Here is a 17644-nt window from a genome sequence, read left to right on the forward strand (position 1 = left end):
TTCCTCCTGCTCTTCTGTGACGACTTGTACAAAGCTGCTCTGTTCCATGGCTGCTCCAAGGGGATCTGCTACACCCCAACCTGCTGCCCTTGCCTGCGACTCCTTCCACCCCAGGCAGCTGCTCACCCTGCAGCTCCGGGAGCTGCAGCACCTCCCCTGCTCAGCCCCACTGCCACAAGTCCTTCTCACCTTCAGCCCGTTCTGTGCAGTGTCTCCAACTCGGCCAGTCTTTGCTCCTGTCAGTCACACATCAACTGCAGCACCCGCTGCTGCTGGGCACTTGCCTTTCTGTGTGTGTGTGTGTGTGTGTGTGTGCACGAAAGAGAGGGTGAATAGCAGCTCTCTGGACGCTGCTGACTCAGCAGCTGTCACTATTGCTTTCAAGCCCTCCCCCTCTTCTGGCTTTGGCTGACAGGCTCTTGGCAGGCCAGGGCTGAGGCGGCTGCTGCTCCCGTCTCCTCCTGTCACCGGCACCGCCAGGGCGCTTTCAGCTCCGCCAGTCTGCTGCCGCCCGAGTCATGGCTCTCAAATAGAAGGCAGCCAAGACGCTATCCTCTCCTCGGTCGTCTTATGGTTTAAGTGGCTTTCTGCTCAAATGGACGGCTTCTAAGGCTCCCGTTTCTGGGGATCTAGCTGCCCCTGTGCCAGGAGTAGGGAATTTCACAACTAGATTACATGCAAGGAGGACCTCATCCCCCAGTCTTTGCCTGTTAAGATGCAGGCTGGAATTTCTCTCAGGTCCCTGTGCTCAGCAGTTCCCTGCCAGCACAGCATGTGCAATGCGATTATGAAAGGATGCTCACACTACCTCAGATTGTGCATCAAGTTGCTGCCGTGCATTCAAAACGTGGGGATGACTTAATTTCAGTTTACTGTAGAGGATGCAGAGGTGGGGTAAGGAAACTACCCCCCATCTTGCCTTCTTGGAAAAGTTCCAGCAGGTGTGGTACCAGATATAAGTCTGCTGATCTGGAAAAAATGTGACTGATGCTACCAGAATTTAGATAATGGACCACAGGTTGGACAGAAAGAGACCATTTCTTGAGATGTGTATTACTTGTTGGTGGGAGAGAATGCAGATCTAGGCTCTCCCATATTTTCATTACAATTCCTCAGGCAATGGAAGATGGCACAGTTCCTGATGTGTATAAAAGACAGCAAAGGGGAACAATGACTGTATTGCACGTTAGGGAAGTTGTACGATTGCCTCTATTTTGTTAATGAATAGAGCTAGTACAGCTGAGACCTCTTAGGACCAGGTCATAACATCACTTTAACTTCTCCTGCAACATATCAGAGTAAGTTTCCAAAGCTGCGCCTATAGTAAGATATATCATTCTGCACGTGATGCTGAGAGATACTGCAATATGTTCAATACAGGGGAAATGCTTTCTGAAGAAATTTTTTACAATGAGCATGGTGAAACACTGGAGCAGGTTGCCCAGAGAGGTGGTAGATGCCCCATCCCTGGAAACATTGAAGGTCAGGCTGGATGGGCCTCTGAGCAACCTGATCTAGTTGAAGATGTCCCTGATTATTGTAGGGGGGTTGGACTAGATGATCTTTAGAGGTCCCTTCCAACCCCAACTATTCTATGATTCTTTGAAGATTCAGTAGGTGTTTGAACAGAGAGGAACTTACTTACATAACAAAGCTAGAAGAGCTAGATGCTCTACTGATACTTGTGCGTACAGTTTGCAGAGAGTGGGAATGTGACCTAAAGCCAGTCTGGAGAGGTGTTCCTTAAGTCCTTCTGAGGCATGGGGCTGGTAGCAAGAAAACTTGATTTTGCAAGATGGGTAAGTCTGCTTTCAAAATCCAAGATTAAGATCTAGCTTTGTTTTGATTTTCTGTGCCCGGAGCAGCTCACTGAGAATTCCAAGAGAAATTATTTTAGACAAGCCATGCTAGCTTTGACGTGAAACAGCAGGTTAGAAATGGAGTAGTACACAAAATAAGATCTGAAAAGGGGCTGAAGTTATGGCTGTGTACTATTAGCTTGTGAAACTATCTGTTGTTACAAAGATGAGAAACTTTACCTCCGATATACTAACTTAAAACATTCTTCCCATTCCACAGAGGATAAAGAAACAGTAAGGATGTAGAATATTTTGTAATGATACAAAAATCTATTAAGAAGAAACACTTTGCCTGAATTGGGTGAATAAAGCATTTTTACTGAAGAAAAATATATGTATGCAAAACTTCTGTGAAAGTCTGTACTGTATGAGTAGGATCCTTCAAAGTAGAGCTGAGACTGAAGTATCTTCTCTGAAAGAAGAAAAGGCAACACAAACACGCACACTGCTTATTCACAGAACGTTTACATCTTCAATTTTACAAAATAGCCATATTTTCTAAAATGCTCCTCTGAAATGCCTGATTAAAAGACAGTGAACCATAGTATCCCATCAGCAGCAGTTTATCGCACCTATAAATCCAATTGAAATCTAGTTATAATAGGAGTGTGAGACAATAAAGAACAGTGTAAGAGCAGTAAAAGGAGCTTCTACTTGACAATGGATACCATATATATTTCAAAATACCAAAATGAAGATAAAAGTCTTAAATTAAATTAAACAGTTCTGTAAATGAGTAATAAACACATCTAAGATAGCACATGTGTGCTCTGCTATCCAGTTGCCTCCTGGAAGGAATGGAGTGACTTGAGACTGCAATTTACAGGATTTTCTGTAGGATGGAGTTGGCAACTTCCAGGGATTCATCTTTCACCAAGACAATATCATAGGAGTCCATATATTTCTCCAAAAGCTCATCTACCTAATTGCAGAAGGGATAAAGAGAAAGAACCACTTAGTTTTAGAATTAATTATTGAAAGACTTTTTGTCATTAAAATATTGCCCAGTCTTTCCACTAAATTCAGGGAATGAGCCATGCAAATATGTATTGCTCCTATGAGTGAATTCCACAGGATGACAGAGTAGGAGTAGCCGACATAGCTGTGTGTGCATTCCAGGATATAACACCTCACGTTTATTCCAGGATCAAACACACAAATATAATGAAAGAAAAACTACTTCCTCAGCTTCCCGAAAGGCAGAGAGAAATAGAAAACTGGAGTTTTCTCTCTCCTGAATCCAAAGGGATGTGCATTATAACTTAGCAAACAATCAGTTCTGTGTCTCCTCAAAAAAAAGAGAGACACTGCCTAACTTGTTATTTGGAATATTATAATTTTGCTCAATTATTAATCCAGTAATGAAAGAGAGGGAGGAGCCACAGGAATTTAAAATAATTAATTTCTCTAGCCTCTGAATTTTACTTCTGAACAGAATACCTTTCAGTACAAAACCTAAAGCAATTTACATTTGTGTTTTTGTAGCTTATGGGTTAGGAAAAAACCTCAAGTCAAGAAATCAATGCAAAACGTTTGAAATCTCAAAACAAATATGGGCCAAACATTTGGTTTGATATCTGAAGCTTATTATAATGAACCTGTTTCTAATTTACAGTATTTCACTCAAAGTTCAAAAGGTTATAAGGCTACTTACTTTATCATTGAGATAGCCGATCTTAAGAATGTGTTCAACATTTGCTACTCCGTCTGCCATACTCAAGTCTCCTTGGGAATCGCCCAGCAGTATGATATTACTGTTGTCTTTTAGCTGTTTGAAGTACTCTGTATTCTTCAAGGCACCATCATGTTTGTTGTAAACATGAATCAATTCTCCTTTAAATCCTTTTAATATTCCCTATTAAAAAAACCCACTGAAGTTATTTCTAGTATCATATAGACAAGATAGAATCCAGAATGAAATAGGTGATATCACTCTTGAACTAACATTGAACTATGTAATCTCTACTGATGAATAAGATAAATTACTGTTAAATAATGTAATGACTGTAATAGCATTGTTAAGACTAGACAGACAGCAATTCTCCCTGCTTGGAGGAGGAGTAGCGCTGTACTGGGCTAAGAGTGAGGCTGTCGTTAAAGGAAATTAATGGTTGCACCATGCTAGCAGTGTTTGAACTGTTATCCTCTGCTTGGTTTTTGCCTGGGAGAGTGCTGAGTATACAATTCTCATTTTCTATATGGCAGGGTAGATGGCTACATCTGTTGCATTAAAATGTTCACCTTGTAGTATATATAAATAGCTACTAAATACCACAAACAGTCATGTTTGATAAGAATGTGTTATTTCATACGTACACTTTCATCAAAATCCATGAAATTGGAAACCACTTTGACATTAGAATGGTAGACCCCAGCCTGGTGGATAACTTCCTCAAGAATGTCCCCAATCCCAGCAGAAAATATGAACACAGGAATATTATGCTCACTGAGCTTATCAAAGAAGTTCTCATATCCTTCTCTGTAAGACAGGATGTAAATACAAATCAAATCTCAAATAAAGAAAGCCAAGAAAAGTCAGAGTTTTCAGCAGACATTCACGTAATCTTTGGAAAAGAAAATGAATTCTCCCTGAGCATTTCACTTTATTTCCTTTAACTCACCGTTTCAGGTTAGCAAGAACCATCAACCTAACACAAGGCACATAGTTTTAGCAAGAAACTCTTGCATCAAGCTATTTAGTCTTGATCTGTATAATTTTTTCCCCCCAAATATCTATTCATGTTTTAAAGACTTAAAAACAGTTCCACCTCCCCAAACACCCCAGAAAAAGCACGCAACTAGTAGAACTCTCTCTAGCTACTATCAGGCTGTACATTTCCTTTCAATTGTCCTTGCTTAAATATTTGACTTTCTATAGGGTTGTTACCGTATTTTGTTTTTAAATCCTGCCATTTATTGTCACTCTTTCCTGAAAGCTTTTTAGTTTTCAGTACCCAACCAAAACCATGTATGGTATTCCAGGAACACGATAATATTATCTCTATACACCTTCTCCACACAGACATTGATTGGTAGAATTTTACATTTCCTAAAAAAATTATGATGATGAAAATTTTTGAGGGAATTTTAGCCTGTGAATGAAGATTCAGTCCATATGGACTTAGGCTTTCAAACAGACAGAGATGGTGTGCTTGTCTGTTTTGCAAAAGACACGAATTTAGTCAGTATGCTAAACAAACACTTCTACAAATTAAGTCTTAACATCTTGTTTCACTAGTCCAAAATTTACAGATAATTTTGGAGACACTTTAAAAGAGATGGGAGCCACAGCACATTTCAAGCAAGGATTTTGCTGGCTTTTAAACTTGCCTTTAGCCATAAAGGAAGAACAGTATTTAATATAACATATGAAACATATTCCTCAAGGCACTGCATTTTTATCTCAGATAAAACTATTCTAGGGAGTGTTTTTCAAAGGAACAAAGTTGAACTCTACATTCCCCTCACAAAAAAGAGCCACTAGTGCAATTTCAAGAGGATGAAAGTCTACAGAAATGAATTTGTAGGGATGGGACTCAAACTTTTTTTCAATTTTTTTTTTAAGATCTCTAGTGTATACAGTGTAATCATTGTAAGCATTTAGCTACAAAATATGAATAAAGCGGGGGCATGAAGAGCTCACTATGTTCCAAGATTACAGTGTCTCATTCTCAGGAATGTTTTTGTTTGTTTTTCCCCTGAAAACACACATTAAGAATCTATAGAAAATGCTCTGAAACAGTATTGCTCAAATCAAAAGGAACTTACTTCAGCATAACATCAGATTCCCTCACAATTTCTGCAAACTTATCCTTTTGCAAGCCTTGTTCAATGAGTAGTGCATGAGATTTATTGTACCTAGAATATAAACAAAAAAATGGGTAGAAATTGACTTATTAAGATTCACCTTTCATTAAATTTCATGATGAAAAGCATCCTGTATGGTTAATTCTTGATCATTTGAGTTAACAGCAAAGCAAAACCAGTTGTTGCACAACACTCAGACAGATTAATTCAGTTAATGTCTTAGCTAAAACCTCATTACTGCCATTAATTTGCTTTTAAAAACTCATTAAATCTAATCTTAGTACAATTTGAAGATGGGAGGTGTCTCTTACCATTCTACCATATATGGATATTTTTCTTCAATAGTGAGGGCTGGATCAATTTCAATAGCATAATAGGTTTCTTTCAGCTGCAATAACTGAAGGGAAAAAACCAGATGTTTCATGTATTTTTATAAAATAACACTTGGTATTTGATCTAACCAATCAAAATAACTTTCTTCATTCTGATTACGTTATTTAGATAAAATGGAATCTGAAATGCTCTTTGAACAAAGAGTTAACTTGTAAATATATCTAAGAAGAAAAAGTGGATGCTGTTAAACTGAACTACATGCTACTATCAAGAATACAAATTTTTTTTCTCACTTCTATTAGCGATGGGATGTCTTGCAGTCAGTGAGAAAGCTCAGAGAGCTTTAAGGATTTGAAAGTATCCCTCATCTTGTCATGCTGCGTAATTCAACGCACAGTATAGCCAGGGAATAATAACAGTTGTCTGTACAACAAACCGACAGCTAGTAGGTTTTCTGTTTACCTTTTTCCGACATTCCTCTGTGATGAGCTTAGAGTTATCAATGATGTCTGGGGGGAGTGAAAAAAAAGTGTTAAACAAGATGGTGTATTTCTTTTACTTTGCTCTACAACACTGTAAATGGCATAGATGACAATGTTGATGACATACCACTATGCTTCCTCAGAACTTTTCTTACCAGCAACCAGTAAAAGGCACATTTTTCTTCATGAGCATGAAGATGTATTACTGTCCTTCCCCTCATCTCTGAATTAAAAGGTCAATTACAAGCTCTCTTATCTGTTTCTTGAGATTTAACTGTTTCTGAAATCATCATGAGGCATCCTATGTGTTTTAGGATTCCCACTTCATTAGTAAATGGATTTTCTTTGTTTGTTCTAAAAGGCTACAGGATAAAAACATCAAGAATTCTGAGGCGTTTACTATCTGGTTCTTCCAGGCATCAGGACTATTATGGGCTCTTAAAAAATAAGTCAACCCTACCATACCTAGTCACTAACATCTTATAGTTCAAAACTTAGTGTTTCAATTGTGAATGACAACTTATTTTAATTCACACAGATTGTGATTAAAATATATATACATAAAAACACATATAGACAGTCACTAGAATACTTCTTCATTAGGATGTACAGGTTAGGTAACAATATAAAATCTCACATATTAGGGAATAAATTGGATAGAAAATTAAAATCTAGGAAAAACTAAAAGGACTGAACAAACCAATCTGTATTTTAAAAAAAAAAAAGTACTCACTATGACAAGTTGGACATCTTTTTCCATTGTAGGAAAATCTACTTAATGTCATATCAAAATCTGTAATAATCTATTTAAGGAAAGAAAAAGCAAAACTGTCTTACAACATGGAGGGACAAAATAAAGAATGGCTAGAAATTCTGAATGATCAACAATAGTTGCAGCTGAGTAGCATATGTGTCACCGAAATCTCCCTATTTTATTGAACTATTGTAATGTAAGCCAGAATATTCCATAAGAATAACTTTTTTCCTAACAAAACTGTTTTTCTAATTGCTTTGGTCAGAATATTTCTTGAAATCACTAAGCTTATATGTTTATATCATTTACTTAACTAGTGTCTGGCTGAACTACAGCTGAATCAACAAGGGCTATCAAAAGAGTTAACAGATGTCTAAGTTTTGGAGATTTCTTGAAGGTTGATTTCTGTTATATACATATTTATATTCTTAATTTTTTTTTTTTGCATAGAGCAACAATCACATGATTGCTTTCATTCCAAACTGGTTAAATCTTTTACTATCTTTACCTGAAGTTTGGCAGCTCCACCTTTGATGAGGCCACAAATAATCTCCTCTACTCTCCCTGGATCCTTAATATGGACAGTCTTCTTCTGAAATTCTGGCATCTATGAAGAGTAAGAACAAAGACAGAAATATACTTACAGAGGAAAACTTACTAGGAAATACCTGCTATCCATCAGATTGGAAGCTCTGCATCTATAAACAGTTTCATGTGACATCAAGACATGCTCAGGACAAGAAGGCAAGTTAAGAGTAAGAAGAAACAGAAAATACTCTGGATGTATTAACTGATGACTGCATACAGTTCAGTTTGCTTTCAACATCTGTTTTCATTTCCTTTCCTAATACCAAATTATTCAATAAGCTGACACTCACAGAAAAGGTAATTGTATTTGTAGGAAATAAGGCAGATACTAGACATAGGACATATGGGATCACCTTGTGGTTCAAGTATGTTATTGGGAGATGGTGAACCTTAAAACTAGCTCTTTGTGCAATTAACATGCCCTTGAAGTTTCAACATAGATGAAGACAGGCTGATTTTAGACACCCATTGTTTTGTTGAGAATGCTGCATGTGTCAGCTGAGTACTCCAATACAACAAGGCCATATAGTAATTCCTGCTCCCTAGCCAGTCCATTAATCATTTCCCGTTACCTATTTTACTGCACACTTTTGAAATAACACATGCTATCACACCACATATTCCTGAATGAAGAGTATTTCTTGAATATTATGATAAATGCTGAATTTGGTAAAAAAGAAAAAAAGCTCCACAAAACCCCCATCCCTTCCCAAACAACACCCTCCCCCCAAGCCTTTGCTTACTCTAAAAGTTTCTCTTCAACCTTGCAGAAATGGTAAAAGAACTACTTATTGACAGAAATCTCAAAATTTAGTACATATTCCCTTCCTTTATAATCATGTATGGACTCCTTCTAAAGCAAAGGCATCAGACATTTGCAATCTGTCTACATGGGCATTTACGAGTAGAAAATTTTATTTTCTGTGTATAGAATGTCAGAGATGATGAAGTGCTAAGAATTACATTCTTCACATTCTGACCATTCAGCTTTCCTTTTCTTATACCTTGTAATCTTTGCTGCAATGAGCTAATTAAAAAAGAAGAAGAAAAAAAAAGCAGCTTCTATTTCCAGACACATTTCTGGAACCAGAGTTCTCCTATCACCAATTGTTAGTAAGTCACACAACACACTTGCTTCCTGCTCTTGATGCTACTAAGCCTTTTGTTTATTAGTGACAACCAACTTGAAGTCAAATTGCAATTAGGTTATCATTTAAGAAAAAGATGACATTTTGAAGTCTTGCAAACACATGCATTTGTAACGGAAAAGACACTTGTGTGTCAGGGAAAAGAAGGAGCTGGAGGTACCTTTAAATATCAGCTCTAGTCCACTCTGCGTCAGGTAAGAGCAAACTATTACAGCTACATCATTCTCAGCAGATACTTGTCTAACCCATTCTTCAAAACCTTCCCTCACATATTCCTCACTTTCCTCAACCACGTTATTTTAGTGCTATCTTTATGTTCAGAAAAGTTTACTTAATCTCTGCTTAACCTTCCTTACTGTAATTTTAGGTCATTCAACTTGGAGGAAATTACTCTTTTTCACAGGTGTTCATGGATATTTTTCCCTTCTTCCTGAACTAAAGAACCCCAATTTCTTTAATTCTTCTTTTGCAGAGCACAGTTCTCTAAACCTCTGACAATTCTTGATGTTGTCCTGGCCCATCCATTTGAATCATATTGTTCCTGAAACACAGCAAGCATAACTGTGGGTATAACCTTTCTGCTCTGCTCTTTTCAGGCTTCAGCTGAAGGGCTACTTTGGCCCATGTCTTCAGATAATATCTTTGCATATACATTTGAATACACTTACTTTGTTAGCAGCAATATGATGACAATGATTCAAATGCAGTTAGTAATGACCAAATATTCTTCAAAATTACTCCTAGGCAGAAATAGGTAGTTGCACAACGTGCTACATTTTACATTTAGTCTTGCTGGATTGTATCTTTTCTGCCACATCAGCGCTCCTATTTTTCAATATAACAAATAATTCTAATCCCCAGTAAGCAACTGCTACTTTCTGGCTGATATCCTCCAAGACACTAATGAAAACAGAAAATATAAATCCTTCTAAAACCCTAATTGTGAGTGTCTGATAATTTTCCAAGGTTTTCCACACATCCAAAAAGTTTCACCTATACCAGAATATCTTGCCAAAAATTCTTAAGTCATGACGGGGTATTTACTACTTCTTTGCTTTATAAGCCTCATAAAGAAAAAACTGGATTCATTTCACTCACTCTGGGAGAGTTAAGGTTTTCCTTTGCCATCCTATGGCAAAGACATTTTTTGTAAAAATGGTACCTCCTAAACCAAGATAGTTGTTCTCTATGCAGTTGCAGTGCCTTGCTAATATAGCACAGCAAATTCAAAAAGGGTACATTAGGATTGGTTTCCAGCTATCAGCTACATCCCAAACTGGGAATCATTGAGAAAGCTAACGAGTGTTAAAAAAAAAAAAATTCCTGAAAAATATCTGTTAAAGAATGCCCTAATCTTTTGAGAAATACATCTACAAAGCATTTATAGATATTTATTCACAATTATCAGCAGAAGTATGTCAACTGATCTTCACAAAATTTATTTAGCTTCACAAAATTAAACATTAACAATCTGCAACTCTTTAAAGGTGTTTTATGGTATTTCTTTTGTATGTTATACAGTGCTGGTAAACAAAAGTAACCTTACCACTTGGTTTGGTGGGTATACAGCATTTTTTCTCTATAATGAAAGATAAAGCAATTTGACTGTTTTGTAATTTTTTCACTGTAAATTGACTAATCTAATTCCTTTAACTTTCAGGAGGTTAAACTTGGAATGCAAAAATTAAACAAATTAAAATCTAAATATGTCGTTTTGTAAGTAGTTCAAACATTATTTGGTTTACTTAGCTACTAAGGAACAGACTCCTTAATATAACTGATATAAACAGAACAGATGTTGGGGGAGATGGAGAGATCAGAGGGAGAGATGGTATGAGGAAAGGTGAATTGCTTACTACTGTTTTATTTCAGACTGAGGCCTTTCATAAGTTTTTGAAACAACCTGAGGAAAACCTCCTTAGTAAACACTTCAGTAGATGATGTTAAACAAGACATTGCTTAAGATTTTGAGTATGATGAAAGCTTCCTGCTTTGATGTTGTAAACTGATACTCCTACTCAAGATCAGTTTTTAAGGTTCATTTATTTCTAATACATCTTTCATTTTTACACAAGAATTGAAGTCAGTTGAGGAGTATTTTGATTTTGGGAGGGGGGGGGGAAGTGTTCTGTAGTGCGTATAACCCACACAATTTCAGTCTCACAGGCACTTTCATAGGCAAAACCAAGTCTTCATCATGGATATGGCATCTGATAAAGCGTCAGACAAATATAGTTAGTCAAAATAGCCACTGTCTCCATCACTAGTTCCTTGTATTCATATTTGCAACTGAATGTTAAGTAGCAATTCTTTTATTTAGGCTTTATCATTATTATATTAGAAGTAAATGAAATTGTCTAATAAGCAGTCACCAGTTTTCTGGCAAACTGTCTCTTCAGTGTCTAGACTTCTGCCCAGTCTAGCTGTTGTTTTTTTGTTATGTATTTGCCATTCTTCAGAGTTGAACGAGACAAGCAGATTCAAGTTGGAAAGAACCGATAAGACAGATGAAAGAACAAAGAGTGAAAAAATGCTACTAAGAAAAGTTCAGTCAATTTGATAAAATTTGTCTTTCTATGAATTGTTTAAGAGAGCTCTAGGAGTCAACTTAGTATACACGAAAGGTCCAAAATTCTGATGCACCAGTTGACTGGGAAGAACATATACAGAGAAACAACCAAATAAAATACTCCACAGCAACTAATAAAGGCAAGAAAGCTTTTCAGAGCAAGGAGCTTCTTATTTAGTTTACAGGACTAAAACTGTATAAGCACAGGAAAAGGAATTCATATTTCATTGTGACATCTGAAAGTATATCATATTGAATCACTTAAGTGCCTCTATTTATTCTGTCATTTTATAAAAGCGTGAGAAGAATTTTGCTTTCTTACCAAGGACATATATATGTTACTGAAATAGCTCAGAGACCGGTATCTCTTTTAAAACACATGTTAAAAGATGACAACTCCCAAAGATAATTTGTGGTTGGCATTTACACTGGCCACAAATACATTCAAGTTTCTAGTCTCTGACATTTTCTAAGGAGCTTTCAAAGAAAAGCAAGGAGAACAAAACTGAAAAAGGTTATTTTAAAGGTTGAGCTTAATTTGATTTATGAAAAGGAAGAAAAGATCTGCTTGTTTGTGATAGCAGGTAACTGGAATAAGGATGTAGGAAATTCTTTTGTAGCTAACAATGTTATAGTCATACCTTGATGAATGAACAGTAATGGATTCACGCAGGTTTGGAAATCCCCCAGTCCTACAAACCACAGAATGGGTCATTTACAACAAGGATAGTTCTGAAAATTACAAGTCTATTTAGTACATGAGACATGCATCTGTGTAGCTGGGTTAAATGAAAAGTATTTACTGTAAAGAACATACTGAATTCTAGTTTTGAAACAAAGTTTCCTATACACAATTGGATAGCAAGAGTGCAAACAGAGCTGCTTTTGTCTTGTATCTAGGTGCTGCTTATATATATTGTTTTCTTAGTATCTGAGACAGTGTATATCTAAGTGCATGCTGCGTCAGTTGGATTGTTAAACAAGAGTTGGTGATAATCACTAAAATGAAAGGCAGGTATCTAAGTGAATTCACAGATGCTATAGTAGGCACTTCCAACCAGGTATCCTAGGGAATTAATAACTGATTATGTGCACAAGGTGTAATGTCATACTCCAGAGTTAAGATTATACTGAACTTTACCGAGTGCTGGAGGTAGGATAGTTACTGCGCTACACAGTAAAACAACAACCTAAGTCCCTATGATAAAAAAAAAAAATAGAAAATATTAAAAAATAATGTCCAATAGAAGAGTAGCTAACACCAAGAAACTTCATATAAAGGATTACTGCGGACCTTCTGTTGTTTTCACTATCTGTAATTTTAACTTGAGAAGGATAAGCTGATGAATGACTTGCTATCTTAACTACATGGATATATGGCTCATTTCACAATCAAATCCAGATACACAGCCTGAAATATTACTAGTAATAACTAAAAATATAAGAGGTTATAATCAGAAGTCTGCTCAGTAATGCTTTGACCAAGGACATAAAAAAATGGGGCAAAGTATTTTTATACCGATACTCTGGAAGCCTACACTACTTGGCAAATACAAAGTTTTCTTATTTTACGAAGACTAATCTAGTATGGATGCCTCCCAAAAATCACTGCTAAGAAAACCCTGCATTATGGGTGGATAAAATTTTAAGGGAACTTCTCTATAATTCTCAATGATTGATAGAGTACTTTGTTAGGTATCAGTAATTCTGAATAATAATGACTGTTCTCACACTTACAAACATATTAAAAATATTCCACAAAATTTCAGATGACCATAATGTCATAAAAGTGATAAGACAATGAGTAAGAACTACCCATACTACTATTGACAGTATGTGAATTTCAATTATGACGCAATTTCTTTTTTTCTACTTTGTTGGTAAACCTGCCTTAGACTAGACTAGGTTCCAAATCTATTAACTTTTCATATAGAGGACACACCAGGGTGGGCTGGCAAGGTGAGGGAACTATTAATGTTATTTCTGAACAAGGAAAATGCAAATCAAAGTGATAAAATGGATAGCATTCAATTATTTGTAAATTTTATTTCTAGTCTATGGTGACAGCTTCCAGGTAAAAGAGTATAAACCAAGAATAAAGGACATTTATTTTGGGAACTGCAAATGCTCAATTCCAAGGTCTGAGACCAGCTATCACATATACTTACTTATGGACATGTACCAAAAAAGGCAGGGCATGGCATCAGTGATAGCTGTGAAATTTGATACCCTGGCAAACTACAGAAAATTGGTTTCAGTGTTCTTGGTGGCAGAAAGTAACAGTTTGGCAAAATTATAAAGAAAAGGGGCACATTCCTTAATTTACATTTACATCTTATTTTCCATTCCCTTTTTCTTTTTGATATTATTACAGAACGTTACTTTCATCTACTTACTCTAGAAAACAAAGCTTACAAAAAAATTTTGAAAAGCATGCAGCAAGCTTCTTCATGTAACTTCTGCTATTTGCAATGTATGCGTTGCAAGAAGTGGGGGAGCCATAACAAAAACCACAGAATGGGAGTGTGTGCGTATCTTTTCCTCCATCTATATACGCTCATATATAGCTACATGTGCTCATATGCTCATGTATGTATAAACCAAGTTTTGGCTTTAATTCAGACAATTTGAATTTTAGTCCATGAGTGCCACAGAGGTTTCTCTAACAGCCCCAGCTGTTAGTAGGCTTAGCTTTTAGACAGGAACATTAAAAGCTACTGGACACCAGTGCAGTCATATCAGTCACTCCATTATGTGCAGCTAGGCAGGAGAATTGCACTAGTGATTGTGCAGTCCGCTAGCATAACCTGAGCTCAGGACAGATATTTATTAGTTTATAATTACCAAAACCAAAAACATAATATGTTTTATATTCATATGATGTAAACTCAAATATGGTAAGAAATCCTTAGTAACTAGTAATTACCAATTACCAAAACTACTTGGTAGTTTTGCCAAGAAACAGCCTTAGGACTACTTATTTAAAAAGTAAATAGGCAAATGTTATGGAAATGAAACAATAGAACACTGAGTATCTTCCCAGTTGCTTGATAACATGCTGCAAAACTAGATACCTAGCACAGCTTATATGAAATAACTGGAAGCGGCTTCACTACCTAAGCTATTTTAAGAAATGGAATAGGATGCGTACTAAAAATATTTTTTCCTGTTTTATTTTGTTTAATTATTTACATCTTTTCACACTTAACGTGCTGGATTCTGATATTTAGTTTGGGAAAAAAAAAACATATAAAAAATCTGGAGAGAGCGCGTTCACAGAAAACATGACAAAAGCGTTTCCTCTTGTGCTTTTAAAGGAGAGTACCTGTGCGTTGAGCTTAGGGCACTCCTGATTCTTCTGTCCTTGATTTTGTCCTACTGCAACAGCATAGGTGGCAAGCAGAGTCCAGAGACGCAGGGCTTGCATGCAGGCTGCCAACAAAAACCAACCAAATCCTTTTAAGAATTGGTCTGCTATATTATGTGATCTTTGCTATTCCTGCTGTATAGAAATAAAAGCAGACATGCATGGTACATAGCTACGTCACTCTGAAAATACCCACACTTAAGACTACTCTGATACATATTTAAAAGTAAAGGAACGTTTAAGTTGAATTAACCTATTCAGTAAAAACTGGTAAATATATTTATTCCTTCAATGATGTTGCCAATTCTGTGCTATCAGATTTAAAAAAAACCAAAACAATTTGTTACAATAAACAACTGTAAGTAATGCCTCAGCTCATAACCCTGGCTTAAAAATGCAGGCAGAAGACAGAGTCAGTACTGTTGACAGAAGCTGTGCACACTTACCACAGGGTTTTGCAGGAGCAGCTGCAGAAGCAAAAGAAAATTCCTCTTGCTTGAGAAACACTAATATAGCAGCACAAAGTGCAGTTGAGGGCGTTTCCAAATACAGCCTGACTAATCCCCGTGCAAAACCCCAGGGTCCTGTGACGCACATCAGCAATGCACAGCAGTTTGTTATGCTCAGCAGTACAGCCCGACAGGCTTACAGATGATCAGCTGGTATACCAACAACAAAACCTCTGACCTTCACTGAATGAACGGCTTTCATGGATGCAGCAGGCAAATTTGGACTGCTCTAACAGAGGAAGGCACTTGTTTTTCAAAGTAGAAGATTACTACTTTGTTACTTTTTAACCCTTTTACAAAATCTTTTCAAGTATTTTAGGATTTGCTGTTGCAGAGTCCCACAAATTTCTTATAGCTCATTGACCTGGTCTCATTAATGTTTACAAGGGAGCACACATTTATTTGTGTGGAAGCCGCAAGTTAATTACTTAATTAATCTTTGCTTTGACTTTAATTATCTATGTGATACTGAAACAGGAAATCAAGGAGGCTTGTTTGTCAGGATTTTTGAGAAACAAGGCGACTCAACATGCTTTCAAAAGTTTGTCATTAGGCATGTTGCCTGATCAAAGACAGTAACTAGGTGACACAGAAGACGTATTTAAAAGGAATCTTTTTTACTCTGAGAGGATGAAGGAAGTATGGTCTAATCTTATTTACACTTTCAAGTTGTGTAAATGCTTGGAAGTGTCACGTGAAGTTATCTCTTGCTACAGCAACAGTACAAACTTCCCTATACTATCCCATAATTCATGTTCAGCCTTAGATTTATGATCACTATTTCAGGCTGCCAGAACTAACCACAAACATCGACCAATTCATACGTGACGATGAATGTGACCAGTGCAATCGTCAGAACTAAAGCAAGGGCAGGTTAGTAGTGCAGCACATACAGAACCCCTAACCCTACAACCCCTACCATCCCCCATTACCAGAACTCTAGAAATTCATTAGTTATGCAAATTTCATTTTAAGGAGGATGTGCTGTTCTTCTACGTTTAAAAAAATCATCAGACGTTTTCTGAATGGTACAGTGGATCCATATATGTTTTGTGTACGCATTCCAACTGTAGGCCAGTATGTACCCTCTCAGGATTCCTGAGACTCTGACCTACACCGGGTACTTTCATTTTTTTCAGTTGTGCTCTCTGTGTTTTGACCCAATAAAACATTCAACTTTCATCAACACTCATCCTCTTAGAATTGAGCAAGATCCCCCAAAATGTACATGTTAAGGTCTGCTGTATCCTGGGGCAGCAAAACCATTGAAAAGGTATATTCAAAGTATAACATAATCCCTGAAAAGACTACATACGGTAAACCTAACCTGCTTGGCACTGGTGTTTGCCAGGATTCATAGCTCCCATTAAATCTACTTGTTATAGCATTTATACACTGTTGCAATAGGTAACATACAGGGAATTTTACCTTTTATAGTATTTTAATATAGTTAGCATACTTTTGGTTAATAGTATCTCTGTAATAGTGTTTGGGAAAGCTATGTATAATGCAGTATCTTGAATAAATATGAATTATTTGCACAACAAAAAGCTGTAGCTTATGACAGTGCTGGATTTCCAATTTTAGATAAGTCTTACGAACACTGAAGTAAAATACACTTGCTAGATGAATCATGTAGTTCAGGTAAAGGCATCACTTTTTACATTCAATTTGCAAAGTACCTGTCTTTGAGCTTTTATATATTTCAAAGGTGACAATGGTACTGACATAAATGAGTTTTGTGAACCTCATAGGTGAGACTGGGACGTGGTGGGGCAGGCCTTTTCATATTCTGGTACTTCTCAGATGTGATGAAAAAATTAATTCTAATACTATCAAGAATTTAAAGAAAGTTAGCTTGCTTTCTATGAAAGTTGGAAAAAAAAGTTGTTGGTGTTTTTTTTTTTTAAAACTTACATATGATTTAAGATTGAAGAGTTGCAGAAATTAAGTCCAACTTTTACAGGCTAATTTTTGGTATACCAGACTGATTAGCATTTTAAATGAACGATTATGGTGTTAGTGAAAGAGCTAGAAAATGACGTGAGCAAAATTTCTGTAAACATTAATACAGCCAACACCTAATTCTTAGAAAAACAATGTACTTTCACTTTAATGAAAATGCCATATATGAAACTCCTCATCTACAAAACAAGTAAGAATGTTTTTGCAACTCTAAGAAACCTCTGTGTCAAATGCTTTAATTAACTAACAATAGCTACTACTGA

The 17644-nt window shown here is 36.5% G+C and overlaps 1 protein-coding gene across 8 annotated transcripts in view; it reads right to left on the minus strand.

Moving 5' to 3' along the window:
- Positions 1 to 2156: 2156 nt before the first annotated feature.
- NT5C3A (5'-nucleotidase, cytosolic IIIA) overlaps positions 2157 to 17644 on the minus strand; it is a 28696-nt gene continuing 13208 nt past the window's right edge. For 3 of the 8 annotated variants that reach the window (XM_075143056.1, XM_075143050.1, XM_075143053.1), the window contains 9 exons: positions 14866 to 14972; positions 7744 to 7842; positions 7215 to 7284; positions 6462 to 6508; positions 5978 to 6063; positions 5628 to 5717; positions 4176 to 4338; positions 3514 to 3714; positions 2157 to 2781 (listed from right to left, as the gene is read on the minus strand). In XM_075143056.1, the coding sequence (XP_074999157.1) occupies positions 2680 to 2781; positions 3514 to 3714; positions 4176 to 4338; positions 5628 to 5717; positions 5978 to 6063; positions 6462 to 6508; positions 7215 to 7284; positions 7744 to 7842; positions 14866 to 14967 (960 nt within the window). In that variant the 5' untranslated portion in view covers positions 14968 to 14972 and the 3' untranslated portion in view covers positions 2157 to 2679. Of the gene's footprint in view, positions 2782 to 3513; positions 3715 to 4175; positions 4339 to 5627; positions 5718 to 5977; positions 6064 to 6461; positions 6509 to 7214; positions 7285 to 7743; positions 7843 to 12181; positions 12233 to 14865; positions 14973 to 15353; positions 16210 to 17644 lie in introns of those variants that run through there. The other 5 variants (XM_075143058.1, XM_075143057.1, XM_075143051.1 and 2 more) reach the window with 5 other exon arrangements.

The sequence above is a fragment of the Calonectris borealis genome, chromosome 2 (assembly GCF_964195595.1).
Source record: "Calonectris borealis chromosome 2, bCalBor7.hap1.2, whole genome shotgun sequence".
Classification (NCBI taxonomy): domain Eukaryota; kingdom Metazoa; phylum Chordata; class Aves; order Procellariiformes; family Procellariidae; genus Calonectris; species Calonectris borealis.